Below are 19527 nucleotides of genomic sequence, written 5' to 3' on the forward strand. Positions count from 1 at the left end.
AGTAGCAATGCATTCCTAGCAGGGTCAAAGCTCATCAGTAACCCCCACCTCTCTTTCTCTCAATCTGTCTCTCTCTTTGTCTATTTATCTGTGTCTCTCTCTCTCTCTCTCTCTCTCTCTCTCTCTCTCTCTCTCTCTCTCTTCACCCCCACCTTTCTTCCCAAACTTTTCTACGCTTCAGCAGAGCCCAGGAAAGCAAGTCTGTGTCATTCATCCACTCTTACACACATTCAAACACACCTACCTCCTCTTTCACTCAGATATAGACACACAGATACGCACTTTGATTCTCATGTACCATTCAGTCGTTTATCTCTCATAACACCCTCTGCAGGAATACAATATTAATTCCAGACTTTTTTTCCCCCCCTGAATTGGATTAAACTTTTTTGCGTATTTTAGGGGGTATTTTTCCCCTGTCGACCGTCAAGAGGTCACGTGGATTGGGAAGATAATGATGATTCACTTGTCTGCAGTGGTAAGTGGGAATGTGTGGGCCCATTTTAGGGCCATAGTCAAAACCCATTACTTTAACTGCACTTTAATGTGGTGCTTTACAGAGGAGTTTTGAATTCTTAACTGCCCAGATACCCTTTGTTACAGGCTAAGTGTCTGGACTAAGGCCAACACTTTTCATACTGAGCCTTTACTGCAGCTCTTTACAGTCCAATTTCTCCTTAAACATCATTACTTATCAGATATTAGTACTTGCTGTTTGCTCTGAATTGCCTTTATGTGATAAGGTGCAGAAATGGTCTAAAATGTGGTCTACTTTGTTTAAAACCACACACTTACAAATACACACACTGTCCATGCAGTGCAAATGTCCTACATACATGCATGTGTACGTTTGTCTTTGGCATGAGCTATCTGCTTCTCTGCACAAGTTAATGCAAAGATTTTACACTTCCAAACAAGATGTCATGCATTTTACACTCAGGTTTGTTCTAGTGTATAGTAGTAAATAGACCATACCAAGTTGTTTTGTTGTCAGGAGATGGAACTATGTAGAATTAATTGAGGATTTCTTCCTCTCATGCATAGACTTGTCTGTGTTGGCAAACTGCAAATGCAAAGTGATATTAAGACAGTATGCTGCAGCCTGTGAGCTGTGTATAAGAGTGTGTGCTTTTCATTGTTAGTGTGTGTTTTAGCTGTAGATCTGAATTTTATTGCACCAAAGACATCTGCTATCATACATTGTAGTTATGGACTGTGTGTGTGTGTGTGTGTGTGTGTGTGTGTGTGTGTGTGTGTGTGTGTGTGTGTGTGTGTGTGTGTGTGTGTGGTCTCTTTTCACTGTTACCAGTTTCCCACCTACGGGGATAATCCATCCTGTGAAGTGGTGAGGTGGAAAATGCCATTATGTAGAAATAGCTGACATGCAGTTAGACTTGCAGGGCATATGATGTGTGAGCAAGTGTGTGTGAGAATAGGAGATAGGGAACAGAGAGGGAGTGTAAGGGCCAGAGACAGTAAAGTTCATTTTGTAACATTATTTAATCCTCCCGGGGCAGTGATAAGCTAAAGGCCTCGGACACAAAACACACACTGTCTCCTCGGCGAGGCTGGAGAAAGTGCTTGTGATCCCAGCGTGGTGTGAGTGATGGATGCAGTCTTGTGCAAGTGTTTTTTTGATGTGGGATCATCACAAGCATGTTGTCTGAGTATCTGACCCAGGCTTCTGATATGATTAGTGGTGACTTTTGCTGCTAGAGGAAACATTTGTATTTTCCCCAATGGTTTATGACCAAATAACTGCAAAATTTTCATGTACCGTAAGCATTTACCTCAAAACACTGCTGGAATGGCCACCTATAGGGGTGGGTCATGTTTTAACTTCTGTTCAAAATAATTTCGATGCACTACACATTTATGTCAAGCTAAAATCCTTTGCGCATTTGCTCAACATTAGGATTCACTGCTTGCTTCAGGAAACTTCTGGCACCTTTGGCATATGATAACATGAAAAAGTTTTAAGAAGTGTGTCATCACATTTAAGCTATCATAAAACTCTGCTTTGCTGAACACCCATACAAAACCTATTTAAAAATCCCGCCGTAGGATAGCTACAGTAACTGTCTACTTCTGCACTTGCTGTCATTCATCAAAACACACACATTTGTCCTCTCTGCACCTCAGTAATAAGAAGATACATGCAGAGACAGAGCTTAGATCTGCATTGGTATGTGAGGGGGGGGAAGTGTGGTTTTCAGGTTCTTACATTAGAGTTCAAGCTCTGCCTGTTCTCACTTCCATCTGCAGAAGCTGTAAACTATAGTAGTCATGCCTTGAGCCATTCTGACTTTGTTAGGCCATGTGATCAAATCACACTGAGTAATATTCTGGAATTCAAATAGTTTCACATTGATTTTAGTTATTTTTTATGTCCTCATCATATGAATTGATAGCTTAAATATAGTCTCATGACGAAAACATTAGAAGTGATGTATCGGTGGATAGCTCGATGGATGGAATGTGATTCGTAAAAGCCAAAAGAAATCTGTCATGTTTTCATCTCATGTATAGTAGTTGAGTGAAGGCAGAGCTCTCTTTGATGTTAAGCTTATGAATTTGCAAAAGCACATGCCCATACAGTGTACACACACACACACACACACACACACACACACAGACACTTAGGCACACATAGACACTTGTGTGGAGACGTGTTGAGCTAATGTAAAACATAACAGCACCAACCATTTCCTAGATCACTGTTAATGCATTGAACGTGTTGCTCTCTGATGGGGGTTCATTCATTTCAAATGGGATAATCCGTTACTGCTGCATGATTCCTTTGCCAGTGCCTCATGTGCTGATTTAAGTGTTGGATTTACTCTACTTAGGCATTGATTATGCTCACTTAACTGAATGTTGTTCTAGCTCTTTCTGCTGATACATGTCTGTGGTCCTCAGTACACATTTAGGGTTTTAACACTCAACACATTCTGGCTGCAAGAAGCTTGAGTTGAAGTCGAAGAGGACCTTTAAGTAGCACGGTTCAACAAAAAACTTACTATAATTGCAGTATACTTCCGTACTTGCTTTTAAATACCACCTTTAAAGGTAGGGTCTCAGTGGGAGATAATATGCCAGTAAAGCAGCTGTAATGTTTCAGAGGAACTGAATTGCCTCCACTCAGTGTATTATGCCAAGTCAAAAGCTGTAGCCTTGGGGCTAATCACTTTCATGCTAACCTGAAGTTTCCTCTGTCTGTCAAGTAAGGAAAAGAGGAGGATGTTCTGTATCACAGAATGTTACTGTACCTCCATTTACTCTCATGGACAGAATAGTCTCCTTCCATCTAGATTGCTGTAAAGAAGAACTGTGCTTTCACAAGTGGGGCTCATCTGTCTAAATGTACCTGTCCTGCTGTCATTTTTTTAGAAACACTGCCAAAAACCATCTCGGTTCACTCGTCTCCCACACATTCACCGCTGAAATTTGATTATGCTCATTTCCTATTGGTATTGGTAAAAATAACTGTGAGTTGTGTGAGTGTCATTTGCATATTCATCCATCTCTTCCCTTGTAACAGGTGCCTTTTTTTCCCAATTTTTTTTATGGTGTCATTGTGTTATGGTCAAACATGAAACACATACAGTACACAAAACATAACAGAGGACAGGTGGAAACTGTAATTTCACACACGTTTCCCGTTATTGCAGATTTGCCATGGAGCTACATTTCTTTAACCAAGTGCAAGGTAGCATGCAGACACATCGGAAGCAATTAGCCATGCTGTCTTGGCCTTAGCTCAGTAGATAATGACTGCTGCAGTGTGAGTTCCAGGAAATGGCAGGCCCTTCGGGAGTTTGCGTAATCCTCGGTCAAGGACAGGTGCATGTGGTCGTTGGAGGTTTGACCAGTTCACACATCTGTTGCAAATGTGGCATCATACAGGAGCTTCCTTGAACCGACACTCTGGACTGTGCATCTCTCCTCTTCAAGCTACTTTAACTGAAAGTGTTCAACAAATTGATCAACCATATTTTGACGTCTTTGTCTTCAGCCCAAAAAGCATATTCACATTTCACTTTGTATGTTAAACGCATGATGAAACACTTGATTGATTCTTTTTATATGCCCTATATATGACGTGTCCCTATCAACAGCCATTTGTTCTGCGAAAATGGCCTCACTAAAATAAATGAGTATTATAGCCTATGGCTAAATTTACCTTTGGTTTTGACAAGGGAAAAATTTTAATTTGTTTCATTGATGAATGGTATGAACTATATCAACAAAACAGTGGCATTGCAGTCAGGTCAACCTGCAGCTTGATTTGGTAAGAAACTCTGCCATGTAAAGTAGTCATAATGGATTATTGGGGTAATAACTTTTAATGTGAATGTATGTCCATAATGTTTAGACTTCCCAATAACTGCTTTTAATAGCTGGGTTCATATTGGACATTTTAAAAGCCCTTTTGATGCTTTTATTTCCATGCTGTTACTGGAGTCGTTGTAAAACAGTTTACAGGAAGGAACTCCTGTCTGCAAACGTACTCATACAAGGGTGGGAGTAAGCATGGCATTGCACTAACCTAACACAGGTTTTAAACACATTAAACATTAACTCTCCAACTCTGCATAACAGTCATGAGTCCTTTGCAAATTAAAAAGGGCTGATTATGTTTTATCTTTGAGTGCTTCTAATGACTTTTTCCACTCTCTATTCATCTGTATACTTTCAGATAAGAGGAGAGAAGAGTTGGAATTGATGATTGTGGAGTGGAATTCAGGTAGGGGATTTGTGAAGAGAAGAACTAGGAAGAGGAGCAGGTGATCGAAGGAAGAATAGGAGAAGAGGAAGAGTATGGGTCACTCCTCTGTGTGGATCTTTCTACTGTCCCTTTCTCTCTCCCATCAAAGCGTCACAGCACAAGCTGAAGGTAACGGCTGACATTCCTACACTCAAAGGAGACACATTGTTTTACCCATGATTACCCATGTTGCACCATCAAGCTTTTTCTTTACTTATTTTACTCTCTCCCTTATTCAGTCATTCAGTTATTCAAAATTTCAGCAGTGCCTTATGTTGCCATCAGTTGCTTAATTCTGTGTCAAAGCCATATGTCGGATTTCTAGCAATGTGCACAGATCTGTGAATTAGAGCACTTGGATGCGTAGGCCAAAGAAAGGGCAGGTGCTCAATGAACACAGTCTGTGCGAGTGCTCCATCATTAAATCTCCACACATGGGTTGGTACAGACACTAACCCAGCTCCAGTTTCTCTTCAGACTGTGTCTAGTCAGGGAATTTAAACATCTGCTAGCCTCATGTAGAGTACAGCACTCTGTCTGCCAGCCTGTCAAACCCATCCCCTAGATACAGAACTTTAGCCGCAGGTGCTATTGGATGTCACCAAAAGGTCAATCAGCCAATCAAAAGTTGGATTTACCGTACCTGGAATGTGGTTGGCGGAAAGTGATTGGTAAAGTTGTTGGGCAGAATTACAGAAGGATATAAATAGCCCAAGGCCACATTTGCAGCTACTGCTCCTTTGTACCGTTGTTTATTTTTGACAGGGTTAATTCATATGCTGTCATAACTCATCGTATGACTGTTGTAGCAACCCTTAAGGCTTAGTATTTCATATTACACACAAGAAGTCACATGTGGTTGATTTCAAATCAATAAACCAACTGACACTTTAAAGCTCCATCAGTCAATATTTTTACATTAATAGTGAATCAAATGACTGTGTGCAGTGTTGGTTGTTATTATCCAGCTCTACAACTATATTATTTTTAGCTCTATTAAAGGTCACTGTTTTTGTTTTACGACCTACATTACAGATTCACACGTACAACACTGACGTATCACCTTATAAAGCTGTGGCGAACATGTGAGGCCAATATACACTCTCTATATCTATGTTTTGGTCTCCACCAGCTCCAATGGGAAATATCTGACTGATAAATGCACCACTATGTGCTGGTTGCAAAAGTTCTCAGTTACTTACTTTAATGAGAAAGTCAGATAGCTGAAAAAAAGATGCAAAAAATGCTCAGTAGAGCTAAGGTAGAGCTCAGAGTTGGCTGATAATTTGCTACAAGCATTAAGCAACCCCTTTCACATTACACTTTGTCACTTATCCTTTGTCTATACAAAAGTAATTAGCACAGCTTTAAGATGATAATATGTCATGGAAAGGGGTTTGGCAGCTTGTCATGGAGTTTGGTTTCTCCCAAGCGAACAAAAAAAAGAAAATTAATGCCACTTTAAACTGATATTTTTATGCTTAGGTTGCCTTATGAATGCCTAATGTTGTCTGCAGAATGGCTGATTGTGAAAGGGCACAAAGAGCTCCAACAGCAATTCATAATTATTACAGCAGTTTTTCCAGTGCTTCTATTGGAGCCAAATTGAGACAATACAAACATTTTTTATTTTACAATACATATTGTATTGCACCTCTACATTGTTAACAAAGGTTGCTTCTACCATAACTTGAATCACTCACTCCACTGATGAGTAAGTGATTAGCACTCAAAACAGGAAACAAAGAGGAAATTTGGAGCAGCTGGTTTACAAACTTGAGAGATTGGATAATTTTTGTTTTTCTGTTTTGTGGATCAGATTGTTAGCAGGAACATTTGTACATGCAGGTGTTTTGAGGGTTCCTTTCATTGTTGAGTTTGTATTGCATAAATACACCTCTAGATTTGATTTATATGAGTATGCATGCAGCACCTGTGTGTCCACAGCCACAAATCAATCATTAACTATATTTAGGACAACAATCAAAAATGAATAATCAATCAAAAGCAACACAATAGTTTATGTATTATAGGCAGTAATAATGCAAGAGACACAAATCTATGAGGGATTCAGTCAATCAAATAATCTTTTTAATTGACTCAGACTGTGGACTTTCTTGTTATTCAAATAAGATCAAAACAGCATATATTTATTAAAACATGCCATAAATCCTGACTGTAAAAATGAAGTTCATGTAACAAGGTGATAATGTTGCACTTGAAAAAACAACCATGTCAGAATCGGTCCCTCTGGTTGATCCAGGTGTCAACTTAGTGTCAGCCAGCTGATTAATAATACACTATATGGTTCTCTCCATGTTTTTATTTTCAACTACATAATGTACTGCATGAAATTCAAATTAGAAGCACAACATTATGAGTGGAGAAGTAGACTGCCTTGTTTGTTTACACCCACTGACTGTCCCAATGAGACGGGTACATGGCACTGGAAACAAATCCTGGGGGAATGATTGTGCATTTGTCACATCGACTGTGAGAACTGTTGTCAATATTTGGTCTTTCTATCATTAAATATTTCTGTCCTACACTGTAGCTTCCCTGCAAATGGCCTGCAGTTTCTTCTTCTTCTTCTTAGAGTAAGAGTTCTTTTACATTCATTTGTCTGGATAATATCTGAACCTGATGGCCTATGAGATTCTTAGACTTGTGCTCTCGGATGGTTTACATATTCTCTCTTGATCTCGTTGGAGCTGATTGCAGTAGTGCAGCGTTATTTCTTAGACTACTTCTTTACTGGCAGAATTTTCTGCAGCGTATGCTGTTGCCACTGAACTACATCTAATGTGTAAATCAATGGTGGTCTAACACAGAGGTGTACACAACCTTTGAGATATCAGCATAGATAACCTTCAAGAAAACTGTTCCTAATCCCTCAGCATGCCTTGTCTCCTTATCCTTGGCATGTGGTTTTCACCTGCTAGCCTAGACAGACAAACTTCTGGATAATTGATCTTGTTTCCCAACTCAGTCTGTGTCTGTCTGACAGAGACCAGCCTCCGGTTGCTTCCTTGCTCATAGCCTCCTCCATGTTTTATCTGCTTTTACAGAAATCTGTGGAGTAGAAAATGTATCCCAATAAATGGAAAAGCCACATGTGTATGTTAGGGTTGTTGGCTGCCTATTTGAGACTCAACCCAGGATGGAAAGGATGAACAATGTTGTACACTATTAATTTGCATCAGTGGTTTTAACTGTGTTTGTTTCATCGGTGATGAATCCACTATTGCTGACTATATGACACTAAAGCTTGCATGTAGGTAAAGATAGTAGCTTAGTCCTAGAGGGACCAAAAAAAATGGTATTCCCAATGATATTTTGTTTCCTTGGTGTGTGGTCAGAGATGTATAGATGTGTGAGGGGGGAACATAATGTTAGGTCGCCATGGGCTGGAGACATATGTCACCCCCAGTGAATCCTGGGATTGCAGCCAAAGGAAGAAGGGCGAGATAATAGAGGCGAGAAAGCTCTGTAATGAAATAGAGGATAGCAGAGAAGCTGAGTTATCACTTACAGAACAATCAGTGGTGCCTATCTCTTATTCACTAGCCTAATCAATGCTGTCGTCACTGTGGTTTATTGCATATGTAATGCAAGAATATTGACTTGGAGGGGTTTGCACACGAAGCAGATTTCTGTGTGGAGTGTGTGTGTTTGCTAGTACAATACTGTATATCTTAGTGGGCTTGTGTGCAGTCGTGTGCATCTGAGACAGAGTTGCAAGAGCTAATGTATGTGTGAGTATAAGTGTGTGCATGTAGTCAGTGCATCAGTGTGCATTTTTTGTGTGCCTGGCTTTTTAACTCCACATTAAAACACATCTGAATCCTGCCAAACGCAGCAGATCCGTATGTTAAATGCGATTGTTTGCTTGAGCGAGGGGACTGACCCTGATTTTGGGTGTGTTTACCTTATTATTCTAAGCGTTCCTCATCGCTGTACTAAAGTTTTATTGCTGGAGTGCTCAGAATATTGATAGTCTCTTTGGCTCACTTGTGTCTCATTAAAAATTCATGGGAATTTGTGTGGTGCTCTGGCAGCCTGACAGAAGTAAGTGAAAGGAAAAACTTCGACATGGTGGAACAAGACTGCTATCTGGTGGTCAGCGTAAGAATAAAAAATGAGGACTCACCCTTTAACCTTAAGAAAGAATTACTTTGGATTTTTTACAAACTCATTTGATTATAAAGACTTAGGACATGAGCATACACCTATCTCAGATTTTTTAAACATGCATTCCCTTGCTTCTCCTTGCTATATGTGCCAACACTAATTCATCAGTTCTTCATCCCTCAGCATGCAGGACGGTGGTGCAGGCAGACATAGTGTTTCTGGTGGATGAGTCATGGAGTGTGGGCCAGACCAGCTTTTCCAGTGTCAAGGACTTCATCTCAGCCATCATCTCCTCCTTCCAGGGCAATGTGGTGGGAACTGAGGGGGTCCGCTTTGGAGTCACTGTCTTTGGGGATGTCCCGAGGTAAAACTCAATCACAAATACGCCGTACAGATCTCTTTAATTAATTGCCATCAAGACAGATTTCAAATTTAGACTCCTGGGAACTCTAATCAGAGAAAACAGACAACATATACACACCAATTCTTAGTTATACCATTATTTCTTCACAATCCAGTTTCCCTGTAATCCTCTCCTTGCAGGATGCAGATTGCTTTGACGGACTACAGCTCACTGGAGGAGGTGCTCAGAGCCGTCAGAACCCTCCCCTATGAGGGTGGATCCAGGAGGATTGGTGATGCCCTCCAGTTTCTGGTTGACCCTGTGTTCAGCCCTGCCATCAGTCGAGACCATGCCCCAAAGGTACAATGCTTCAACTGGCGAGATATGAAAACCAATCCAGGATGCCTGTGCCTAGCACATCCACAGACTTGAAGCATAGAAAAATCTATCCTGTACCCTGAAAACGGCCGCATAAACTGACTACACTTACTGTAGGTAATATCAAGAAAGACTAAAGGTAAAAGTGGTCATGTCGCTTTAAAATAAAGGTCCTTAAATGTCTTCCACACACATTATAAACTGAGGTGCTTAGATCTTGTGAAATGTATGAGAAATTGTGGACACACACGCAGCAGGGAAACGATTAATTTAAGATAACAACCCACACTGCGTCTGCTTCCAGCTAGGCCACCAACATGCATATATTGTATGTTCTGGCCCTGTTTAAAAGGAAATGACTAGCCAGGAGTCTGTATTTGTACTCCAAAGAACATTGTGGGTAAAAACAAACAAAACAAAATGGTCTTCCATTTTCTCTCCACTGTGAATCTGATTGAATGGTCTTGCTTTGCGCTTGGAATACAAACTGGGAGTATGTCTAAAAGACAGTTAGAATTGGCAACAGATTTATTTTGCTTTGCTTTTGGTTTGCTTGAAGAAGAAGAAGGGAGAAGGAGGCAATACATTTTGCCTCCGCCTCAGATTCTACATGCAAAATTGGCTGAATAACAGCCGATAAAGGCCAACAGTGTCAGACACACTGCAAAAAGTCCAGTTGATGGTCACCCAAGGATGCTCAATAACAGAGGTTGACCTACTTTGTCAACGGGTCCTAAAAATTATGAATCAGATTGGCAGTTGTCTTAACTTCACACCCAAATACAATAATCAGCATCTTAACTAAACTTGTCCTATAAGTGCCTTGCCAAATATCCAAATGCCCTTCCAACAGCTCTCCATTTCTGGCAGCTACATTTCTCTGACAGTGTAACACTGTAGTGTAGTCTCAGTATAACACAGCTGGTTAGCATTCCAATCATCTCTCTATCTCTGAATGTGTGTGTGTGTGTGTGTGCGTGTGTGCGTGTGAATCATCTTGCAGCAGCACTTGACGTGGGAAGGAAGAGAATTGAGGATTAAGCTGATATATTGAATTGTACAGCCAAAGCACATGCAGAAAAGCAGCTACATTCTCCTATAGATGCTTTCCAGCCCCCTTCTTCATTGAGGGATGAACTTTGAATGAACTGAGTAAAATTTCCTTAATGGGCAAATTAGCAGTCTCAGTTGCAATCCAGCATCCTTGAATTCCATTTTGTTCATGTATTTAATTATGAGTTAAACTATGTCAAAATTCCATGGTGGCTTTTTGTGCATAATACTGTTTGCAAGGATGCTCCTTTAACCAAACAAAATGTTTTTTGGAGGGTGGATAAAACCTCCATTCATGCAAACCAGCACATTTTCTCAAAAGATTGCATTTTTAACATCATGTGCTTACAGGCTTTATGTGATGGCAGAGTTAAATCTGTGTGTGTGTGTGAGTAAGATATTATTATGTTTACTGACTTTGCATATGTCTTTTTTTTCTGTCTCACTGGTGTACAGATTGCTGTACTGATCACAAACGGACGTTCAGACGATGAGGTCGATGCCGCAGCCAGAGCAGTAGCTGACAATGGAATTTCTCTCTTCGCAGTAGGTGAGTGTGGAACTTGGTATTGTGAATTCCTTCAACATCCCCACTGCAGCGGCCCCGCAGATTTTATCCGAGCTCTGCCGGCTTATCTGCAGTGTTTGCAGTTAGAAATTCATGTCCTGTAGATTTTAATTCATTGGATTCAGAGTAGGAGAATCTTGTCTAGGTGCACTCATGCAGGTGTACATGTATGCACAAACACAACAACATCTGCACAGTATGTATGTGAGAATAAGTAAGTAAACAATTCAGCTCCTATATTGTAAAGTACACTTTCTGATACTGTGTTGCATCAGCAAATCTGCTTTATCTGACACCTTTCCCCGCTCACGAATGCCTGTGTGCTGTTATCCATAGGTTTACTTACACATATCTTAACCTCTTTCTCCTACACACATGCATAAGCACACAAGCCCACAACTTACTCCTTTCAGCTGGGAGCGGTGCAATAATTACTGCTCATTAGCTGATGGTGTGCTAATCGCAGCCATTTTTCATTAGGCGATTCACTGTCCCCCGTCTGCACCTCTGACACTGAGGCCTGCTCCCCTCGTTCATCACTCTTGTAGAAAAGCTCCACATGCATCTCGTGTACTAGTGCCATACCAATATGCCTGTAGAGCCTGTGTAGCACAGATAACACATAGGCACAGATATTGTATATACATCGAAATACATGTTCTGTACATACAAATAACTAGTATGAAAACATCTTTTATCCACGTGCTGATTTCCCAAAAGACTTGGCACACTGCTTCTGTTATTTCTTCTTTATTACATTAAAACAGTAAAACTTTTTGAGCATACATATTTCCATAACTTGAGATAGGTGCCAGAAATAATTTGAATATGCCTGTGTATGTCCACAGTATGCATGTGTATCGGTACGAACATCTTTTTGTGATTTAAAATAAATTACTTATGATGCCACAGCTCCCCCTAGTGGTGTATGTAGAAAGTATGTGGCGGAAACGCAAGAGAGGAATAACACCACATAAATATTGCTTGGTATTGACGTTTTTTGTGCATTAATCAAGTAAAATTCCACAGACATCAAAAGTCCTGTCAAATATGTACAGCAGGTTCTTTGTGTTTATTGTTGTGTGTAAATGTTTTATCTGCCCTGGCAATATTTACTTTCTCCCATTCTCTTTTTTTGTCTATCCTGTGACCAGGTGTTAGGGGAGCTGATGTGTCAGAGCTGAGGAGGATTGTGTCAGAACCACGAGATGAGCACCTATTGCTGGGCACTGACTACTCTCTTTTTGAAACCATCCTTCCAAAACTCTCCCGCAGACTGTGTTTTACAGCCTCTGAACCACCACGTCCTATAAAAACGTCCAGGCCTGGTGGGTCAATACACACGCAGTGCGAAAGCAAAGCTCTACATAACAAACCTAGATTTACTTAAAAAGCTGCCCTCACACTGACAGTTGTTTGCATTTTTATATTGATGAAGTGAATTTCAAGCTAGAGTTTGAAAAGTGTAATAAAAATGAATAATAGTTTTCCCTTATTTCACCTTGCCCTGCAGCTTTCTCACTGAGATGGATTTATCTCGCAGACAAATTATACAACCAGACCAACTTGCACGTTTTATGTTCCTCTCCTCCTTTTCTCTCATTTATTTTTTCATCTCATCCCTCTTTCTGTTTCCTAGTTGAGGAGCGTGTGGTGGGTCCCAGAGACCTGCAGGTTAGTGAGTTGGCCCACAGTTCCCTCAGACTGACATGGAGCCAGGCCACAAGCGATGTCACTGGATATCGTCTCCTGGTCACCCCTCTCAGCTCCAAGGGACACCTCCTCCCACTGCAGCAGAGACAGGTGAGGGATTACGTGCATGAGGATGGTTGTGTTACTGCTGAGCTGACATAGAACATAGACCTTATTATAGCATTAGAGGTCCTACTGTTTTACCTTTTGACATTAGCTTAGACAGCAAACCAGTTTGGGACATAGGAGTTGTTGCACATCACAGCCTGTTTTCTGCCCCTAAATTCTTGTTCACCTCAAAGCTCAAAGACTTTGATATGAACTAAAAACAATCCACCTCATTCTAAATTCTAAAATAAACCTAAATTGCTCTGTGTAACTCTACAAAGTTTGCAACAATACTGCATTAGTCCAAATGAACAGTGGAGTTGGTATTGATACCCATTTCTCCAAAACCTTGACAGAGATAAAGAATTATGTTAGGGTACAGACAGAGAAATGTTGTAATTTCTGCATTATTTTATAAGGCACAACACACCACTTAATGTGCGTATAATGGAGAAGAGGGTATTGGACAGAAATGTCAACAAAGCACAAGGATGCTGGTGGTTTACTGACGCACTTATATAGGAAGTGAAGATAAAAAATTTTATTCAAGTACACGTTTTAGAAGTCTATCTCCGTGTCTTTGCACTTTCTCTCTGTATTTTTCTATTCTGCTCTGATTTCAACATTTTCTTGAGCAATCATCTTTCTCTTCACTTCAGTCTCCACACACTAAGCGTGTTCTCGTTCTGCTGTCTTCTGTGTATGTGACAGATTGATCTGAAGGCAGATGTGAGCACAACAGTGGTGACAGAGCTGAGCCCAAAAACAGACTATTCCCTCACTGTCTATGCCATCTACCCCAGCCTCGTAGGAGACTCTGCAACAATCACTGTCCAGACAAGTGGGTGTCACACATCAGCACATGCACCTTGTAGAAAATGCACAAATAGTAATGTATGCATATAATTTTTGGAATTCACTGTACCACACTTCCCTGAGCAAAATGTTTCTGTCTTTTAGCCCCTTTGCCTCAGGTGTCAAACTTTCGTGTCATTGAGGAGGGTCTGTTCTCTCTGCGCCTTGGCTGGACGCCTCCTTTAGGGAAGCTCAACGGATTCAAGATCTTCATCCCAAGATGTATGCTAACATTACACCATGCAATTATTATTATTCAATGTAACTTAATGCATCAGTCTTCATAGTAACAAATTGTTTAGATGCGTATTTCATGGATATTGATACTTTTGAAATTTTTGTTCTGCAGCCAATCGACCAGGATTCACTTATGAGCACCTGCTTCCTGGAGACACCTCTTCTCATGTGATTGACAGCCTGGAGGAGGATAAAAAGTACATTATCAGTATTTATGCTGTTTACCCCCAGGGACCAAGTGAACCAGTTTCAATTGTGGGCAAGACGTGTAAGTTTATTGGCGTTAATCAAAACACCATAATTATATTAAATTATCTAAACTGAAAAGCTAAAGATGAAGCCACAAGTTTCTCACACTCAAGTTAATAACCATATATAACAGTTTTACACCGTTATTACACCAAACAACTACAGAGAAAAATAGCCTGGATAGCTGTTACCATTCAGCAAATGCTGGACAAAGTCATGAGAGTATGAAACAAGATATAACACAAGGAAGCAAATGCCAAGGTGTAGTACTATAATATATCCACTGTAGGGTGATGTTGTTCTAGAACAAAATACTAGCATTAGGTCTATTACATACAGTATGTATTATCTCAATTTCATTTCATTATTTTTTGTCATTACTATGATTCCCTATATTTAAATTAAATATTGATTTTCTGTGTGTGAATTTGTGAATATATGTGTGTGTTTGTGTGGATATGGGTGTGATTCACAGTAAAGCTTGTACAAGTCCAGCAGTTCCTGGTCCAAAACGCCACCACAGACACTGTCCAGGCGAGGTGGGCCTCAGTTAAGGGTGCCACAGGATACCGCCTGACATGGGAATCCCCAGGTACTGTTGTTCACTCCTGTTGTAAAGAGGAAAATGATCTTGTCTCTGAAATTAAGCCAGAAATCTTACTATGGTATTATAGTACCATCACCAAAAGTTGCTCAAAATTAGACTTAACCAGATCTTTGTTGTGGAATTAAACTATTCAGTGTCTCTGTGCCTCTGTGTCTTTCAGATGGCCACATAGAGAACATAAACCTTGGGGACAACTTTAACTTTTACATGATCCAGGGCCTCAACCAAGGTGCGGAGTATACCATCACCATCAACCCCATCTTTGGAGACACCGAGGGACCAATCACCACTGCCAAAATCAAAACATGTAACTAGGATGCTTGCTAGGAAGTATAGAAATAGTGGCATGAGTGGTTACAGGATTATATACATATGCATGACTATATTTGAAGATGCATAACAGGTCTCTCTTTCTCTCTCTGTGTGTCAGTGGAAAGCAGCGCAGTACAAACTTTGAAGGTGTCTGCTGTGAGCACCAGTGCTGCTGTCATCTCATGGAACAGTGTCCCAGGAGCCACGGGATACAGGCTGGCCTGGGGACCCACGCCAGGTGATTTATTCTCTTTCCTGTTTTCCATACAGTGATAAGATATGGTCCTTATAGTGATATCTCATGACGTTTCTCTTCTCTTGTATAAAATGTCTATACATTCTTAAGAAACGCCATACAGCCCAATGATGTACTTCCACAGCAAGTGTTGGGTAAAGGGCGTTTGCTTTAAATGCATGTATGCATGCATGCCCTGGTTTTCTTCTGATGTTGGCTTGCTCCCTTTCTCCCAGTGACAGACTCAGTCTGACAAGAGCTTTTGAAATGCTGCTGCTTTTACAATGGACACATCCACACTGCCACTCTGCCAGGAGGACGTGACAGGTGGCATGGAGCTTTACTTTGATGAAATACAAATGTTTGAGAAAAGGGAAGAGGATGTTATTTTCCAGAGAAGGTGGCTCTGATGCTGAACCAGAGTTGGGAGGAATACCAGGACAGAGAGGAATAATCCATTGAGAAGAAAGAATGATGTGACTGTACTGTCAATGTTGATATTATTTTCAGAGTTTGTTGGAAGGGATCGTCCCAGGCAGTTGGCTCTGAACGGCAGCACCACAGAGTACCAGCTGAAGAATGTAGCCCATGATACTGAGTATGTCCTGACTCTCTATGTGCTGTTTGGATCTGTGGTGGGGCCTGGTATCTCTGCTACCTTCAAAACTTGTGAGTACCGGTATTCAATATGTCTCCGACAACCTGATGTATTTATTTTCTTTCTGTGTAGAGTCATCTCATCCATCCCAAAAGTATCCTGCCAAGTAAAAATATAATGATACATTGGGAATTTGTAGTGTTTCACACCTTCTTTGTTTGATTGACAGGTCATATGCCCATATTAACCACCATGCCTGTCATTGTCACTTAGTTGTATGTGTCAGTGGGCCCGAGTCAGAAGGGCTTCACAACAAAGTCCAAAGGGTTTTTATTTTTACTTTTACTTTGGCAGTTTTCTTTACTTCTGTGAAAAACTCTTTAAAGGGTAACGCCAGGCTGAAAAACTGTGTTGCACTGCCATCTCTGGTTTGGTGTGTCCAGAAGTGTGCTCTGTTGTACCTGCAACCCCCCAACATCACTGCAGCAGGTTGAGTTAAACAACTGGAGGTCAGCAAATGCAAGATGTCCAGCTGCTTTTATGTTTCTTTTAATGCTGGAGTGAGGGGCTTATATATAAATAAATGTCAGTTACATTTAAGCCTTCGCCAAAAAAGTTTACACAATGCTGATTAAACCTTTCACCACCACGTAAATCTTAAATTTGGAGTCTGTGGCCACTTTCCCATGCGGGAGCAACAGTATTGATGTGTTTTAGCTTGCCAACCCCTGGCAACAAGCCAAAAACTCTATATTTCATAGTTTTCTGGAGCTGACAGCAGCGCCCTGGCCAGACCATGAGAAGTAACTCCAGAGTTGTCAGAGAATCACTAAGCTAAGCTAAGAGGCTTCACTTGGATTTATTTTTGTTGGCCAATAATTGAATGTCTCAAACTGAGTATTTTTGTTTGCCTCCTTGGATCCAAAAGAGGACTCCTTTCTTTTGCATATTAACAATGAAATCAGCAATGCGTTAACAAGGTTATTCATGTTCCATCTTCCTCTTCTCAGCTCCGTTGGGCTATGTGTCCAACTTTAAGGTGACATCCTACACCAGTACCTCCATAGACGTGGAGTGGAGTCCGATTGTTGGAGCTACTGAGTACAAACTCTCTTGGAACACAGGTGATATGTTTACCCATTTTTCTAGATATTGGGATTATTTATATGTTTTCACACATGAGTCAAACACATGTTCTGTTTATGTACTTGTCAGACAACCTATCCCTTTTAATTTCTTTTTACTGACTTTGTGTCTGAAAAAGTGAATAGGAATTGAGAAATTCCTCTACTCTTTGTATTATTGTGCAACGTGTACCTGCATGCCTGCAGATAATAGCAGCCCTCAGTCCCGTTACCTGGACCGCAGCATTCTCTTCCATCATATCGAAGACCTGAACCCACAGTCCACCTACAGAATCACCATCTGTGCAGTGTACGGCAACTCAGAGGGACCAGAAATCTCCTTATCTCAGCTCACAGGTACAGAATGGAAGTGAGGTCTCACAGCTTATTTTCATTGATCATGATTTGTCTTTAGTTCTAAATAGCCCTGTGCAGCTGTGCACCCCATTGTAATTAAATGGGTAGAGACAGCGAAGTTCTTCATCCCGTGCCATGGCACCCTCGTGGTGTCTCTGTTTGATTGACATGTCATGTACTTTGGTCTTCCCATTTTAACCGCAGTTCCTGTCGTTGTCACTTGTTGTATGTGTCACAGAGTCCAAGTCAGCAGAGCTGCTATCATTTTATCACTGTCACTGTCAAAGTTAGTGTGTTACACCCAAGCTCCAAGTGCCAAGTTTATTACACTGACTGAAATGATAGGGTATGTGAATAAAGCCACACTTGGCCATTCAGCTCAGAGATTTGGGATTTAATTGTGATTCTTTCGAGAACACTGTTGCACAGTATAAAATTAGGATTCAATTATATTACATGACGTGGTTATATGGGGTTATTTTACAGCTGCTGTGTCAGACTCAGGGCCAATCCAGGCTGTGAGGGAGGTGAAGGTTGTGGACATTGGAGTCAACTCCTTCTCCCTGTCCTGGAGGAAAACACCAGGGGCATCTGGGTACAAAATCTCGTGGATCCCCTTCCTGGGTAAGGGACCTCATGTATAGTCAACAATGTGTGCGTACACTCACATACATGCATGGTTGTATGTACTTATGTTTTCACAGATTAATATACACTTAAAGAACAGTTCATTGCAAAATGTGTTGGATACTTATAACTATTTAACTGTTTAAAAAAAACCCTACTTAAGTGTTGCTAAGCAGTGGGTTCATTTAGTTCCACTTCACAAATTTATCTCTGGCAATAACATAATATTTAATTTTATTGACTAAACATATTAAAAATGTCTTGGATTTTTGCCTAATTTTTAATTAACAATAACAACCATTTTTCATTATTAATCATAACTCTTAGCTCTTACGAATCACAGTTTGGACTGTTGATTATTGCAATAGAGATTTGAGACTGTAAATGCGAACACACCCTCAAATTCTACATACTGGGACTTTATTTTTTCCTGCTCTAGGGGGTGTTGAGAAGTCGCACGTGGTATCTGCTGCTTCCACCACCTTCACCATCCCCAACCTGCGGGAGAGCTCAGCTTATAAGATCCAGGTGACCTCCATGGTGGGCAGTAGGGAGGGAAGCCCGGTCCTGGTCACTGCACGCACCTGTGAGTCCTGCCTGCCCAAAACAGTTAGAAACAACAACAATAACAGTATGAGATGTGCTCTCAGTCAGAGGTTTTAGGGATATATTTATACAATTATATGAAACACAAAGTGATAGTATAAATAGTTTAAATAGTATTGTAAATCTTAGTGATAACTCTTCTTTTGAAATAATGAATGTTTCCCATATTTAATATCCTTTGAACTAGTATTTCCATCCAGAGTTTCTGTAACTCAGGGTAAGGCAAACAACAGAGAACTTCTCAGTTTTATTTTATAATTGAGAATGAACATTTTCCTCCAGTGATGTCTTCACTGATATCTTTTCTCTGTTAGACTTCATTATCTTCCCTATGCAGGGGCAATACTGACCTTTTTAAGCGGATCAGGTATCAGCCAGATACAACAGATCCACATTAAAAACGTTCTCAGTGTCATAATTAAATTCAGTGTTCCCTTTATTTATCTCTTGGGTCACAGTGAGCTGCAGACTCAGTTCATAGAATCACAGCAATCCCTGCCTTCTTCTTACCTTACTTAAAAATGATCACATTGAGTAAAAAGAGAGCACTAGTATCATATTAAAAATTGGTATCCTGGGCGCCTGGTTAGCTCAGTCGGTAGAGCTGGCAACCCATGTACGGAGTTGCTACAGCAACTTCTTCTTCGGCTGTCAATATCAAATAAAGGCAATAAAAAGC

At 40.6% G+C, this 19527-nt stretch overlaps 1 protein-coding gene across 6 annotated transcripts in view; it reads left to right on the forward strand.

Annotated features, from left to right (window-relative positions):
• Window positions 1-204: 204 nt before the first annotated feature.
• Window positions 205-19527, forward strand: part of col7a1l (collagen type VII alpha 1-like) — a 65304-nt gene continuing 45981 nt past the window's right edge. For all 6 annotated transcript variants that reach the window (XM_051391935.1, XM_051391940.1, XM_051391937.1 and 3 more), the window contains exons 1-18: window positions 205-478; window positions 4700-4897; window positions 9083-9263; window positions 9443-9602; window positions 11130-11223; window positions 12396-12569; window positions 12881-13044; window positions 13753-13882; window positions 14002-14118; window positions 14246-14401; window positions 14858-14974; window positions 15150-15296; window positions 15420-15539; window positions 16047-16205; window positions 17145-17258; window positions 17466-17615; window positions 18102-18239; window positions 18682-18828. In XM_051391935.1, the coding sequence (XP_051247895.1) occupies window positions 4822-4897; window positions 9083-9263; window positions 9443-9602; window positions 11130-11223; window positions 12396-12569; window positions 12881-13044; window positions 13753-13882; window positions 14002-14118; window positions 14246-14401; window positions 14858-14974; window positions 15150-15296; window positions 15420-15539; window positions 16047-16205; window positions 17145-17258; window positions 17466-17615; window positions 18102-18239; window positions 18682-18828 (2344 nt within the window). In that variant the 5' untranslated portion in view covers window positions 205-478; window positions 4700-4821. The remainder of the gene's footprint in view (window positions 479-4699; window positions 4898-9082; window positions 9264-9442; window positions 9603-11129; window positions 11224-12395; window positions 12570-12880; window positions 13045-13752; window positions 13883-14001; window positions 14119-14245; window positions 14402-14857; window positions 14975-15149; window positions 15297-15419; window positions 15540-16046; window positions 16206-17144; window positions 17259-17465; window positions 17616-18101; window positions 18240-18681; window positions 18829-19527) is intronic.

The sequence above is a fragment of the Dicentrarchus labrax genome, unplaced genomic scaffold, assembly GCF_905237075.1.
Source record: "Dicentrarchus labrax unplaced genomic scaffold, dlabrax2021, whole genome shotgun sequence".
Lineage (NCBI taxonomy): Eukaryota > Metazoa > Chordata > Actinopteri > Moronidae > Dicentrarchus > Dicentrarchus labrax.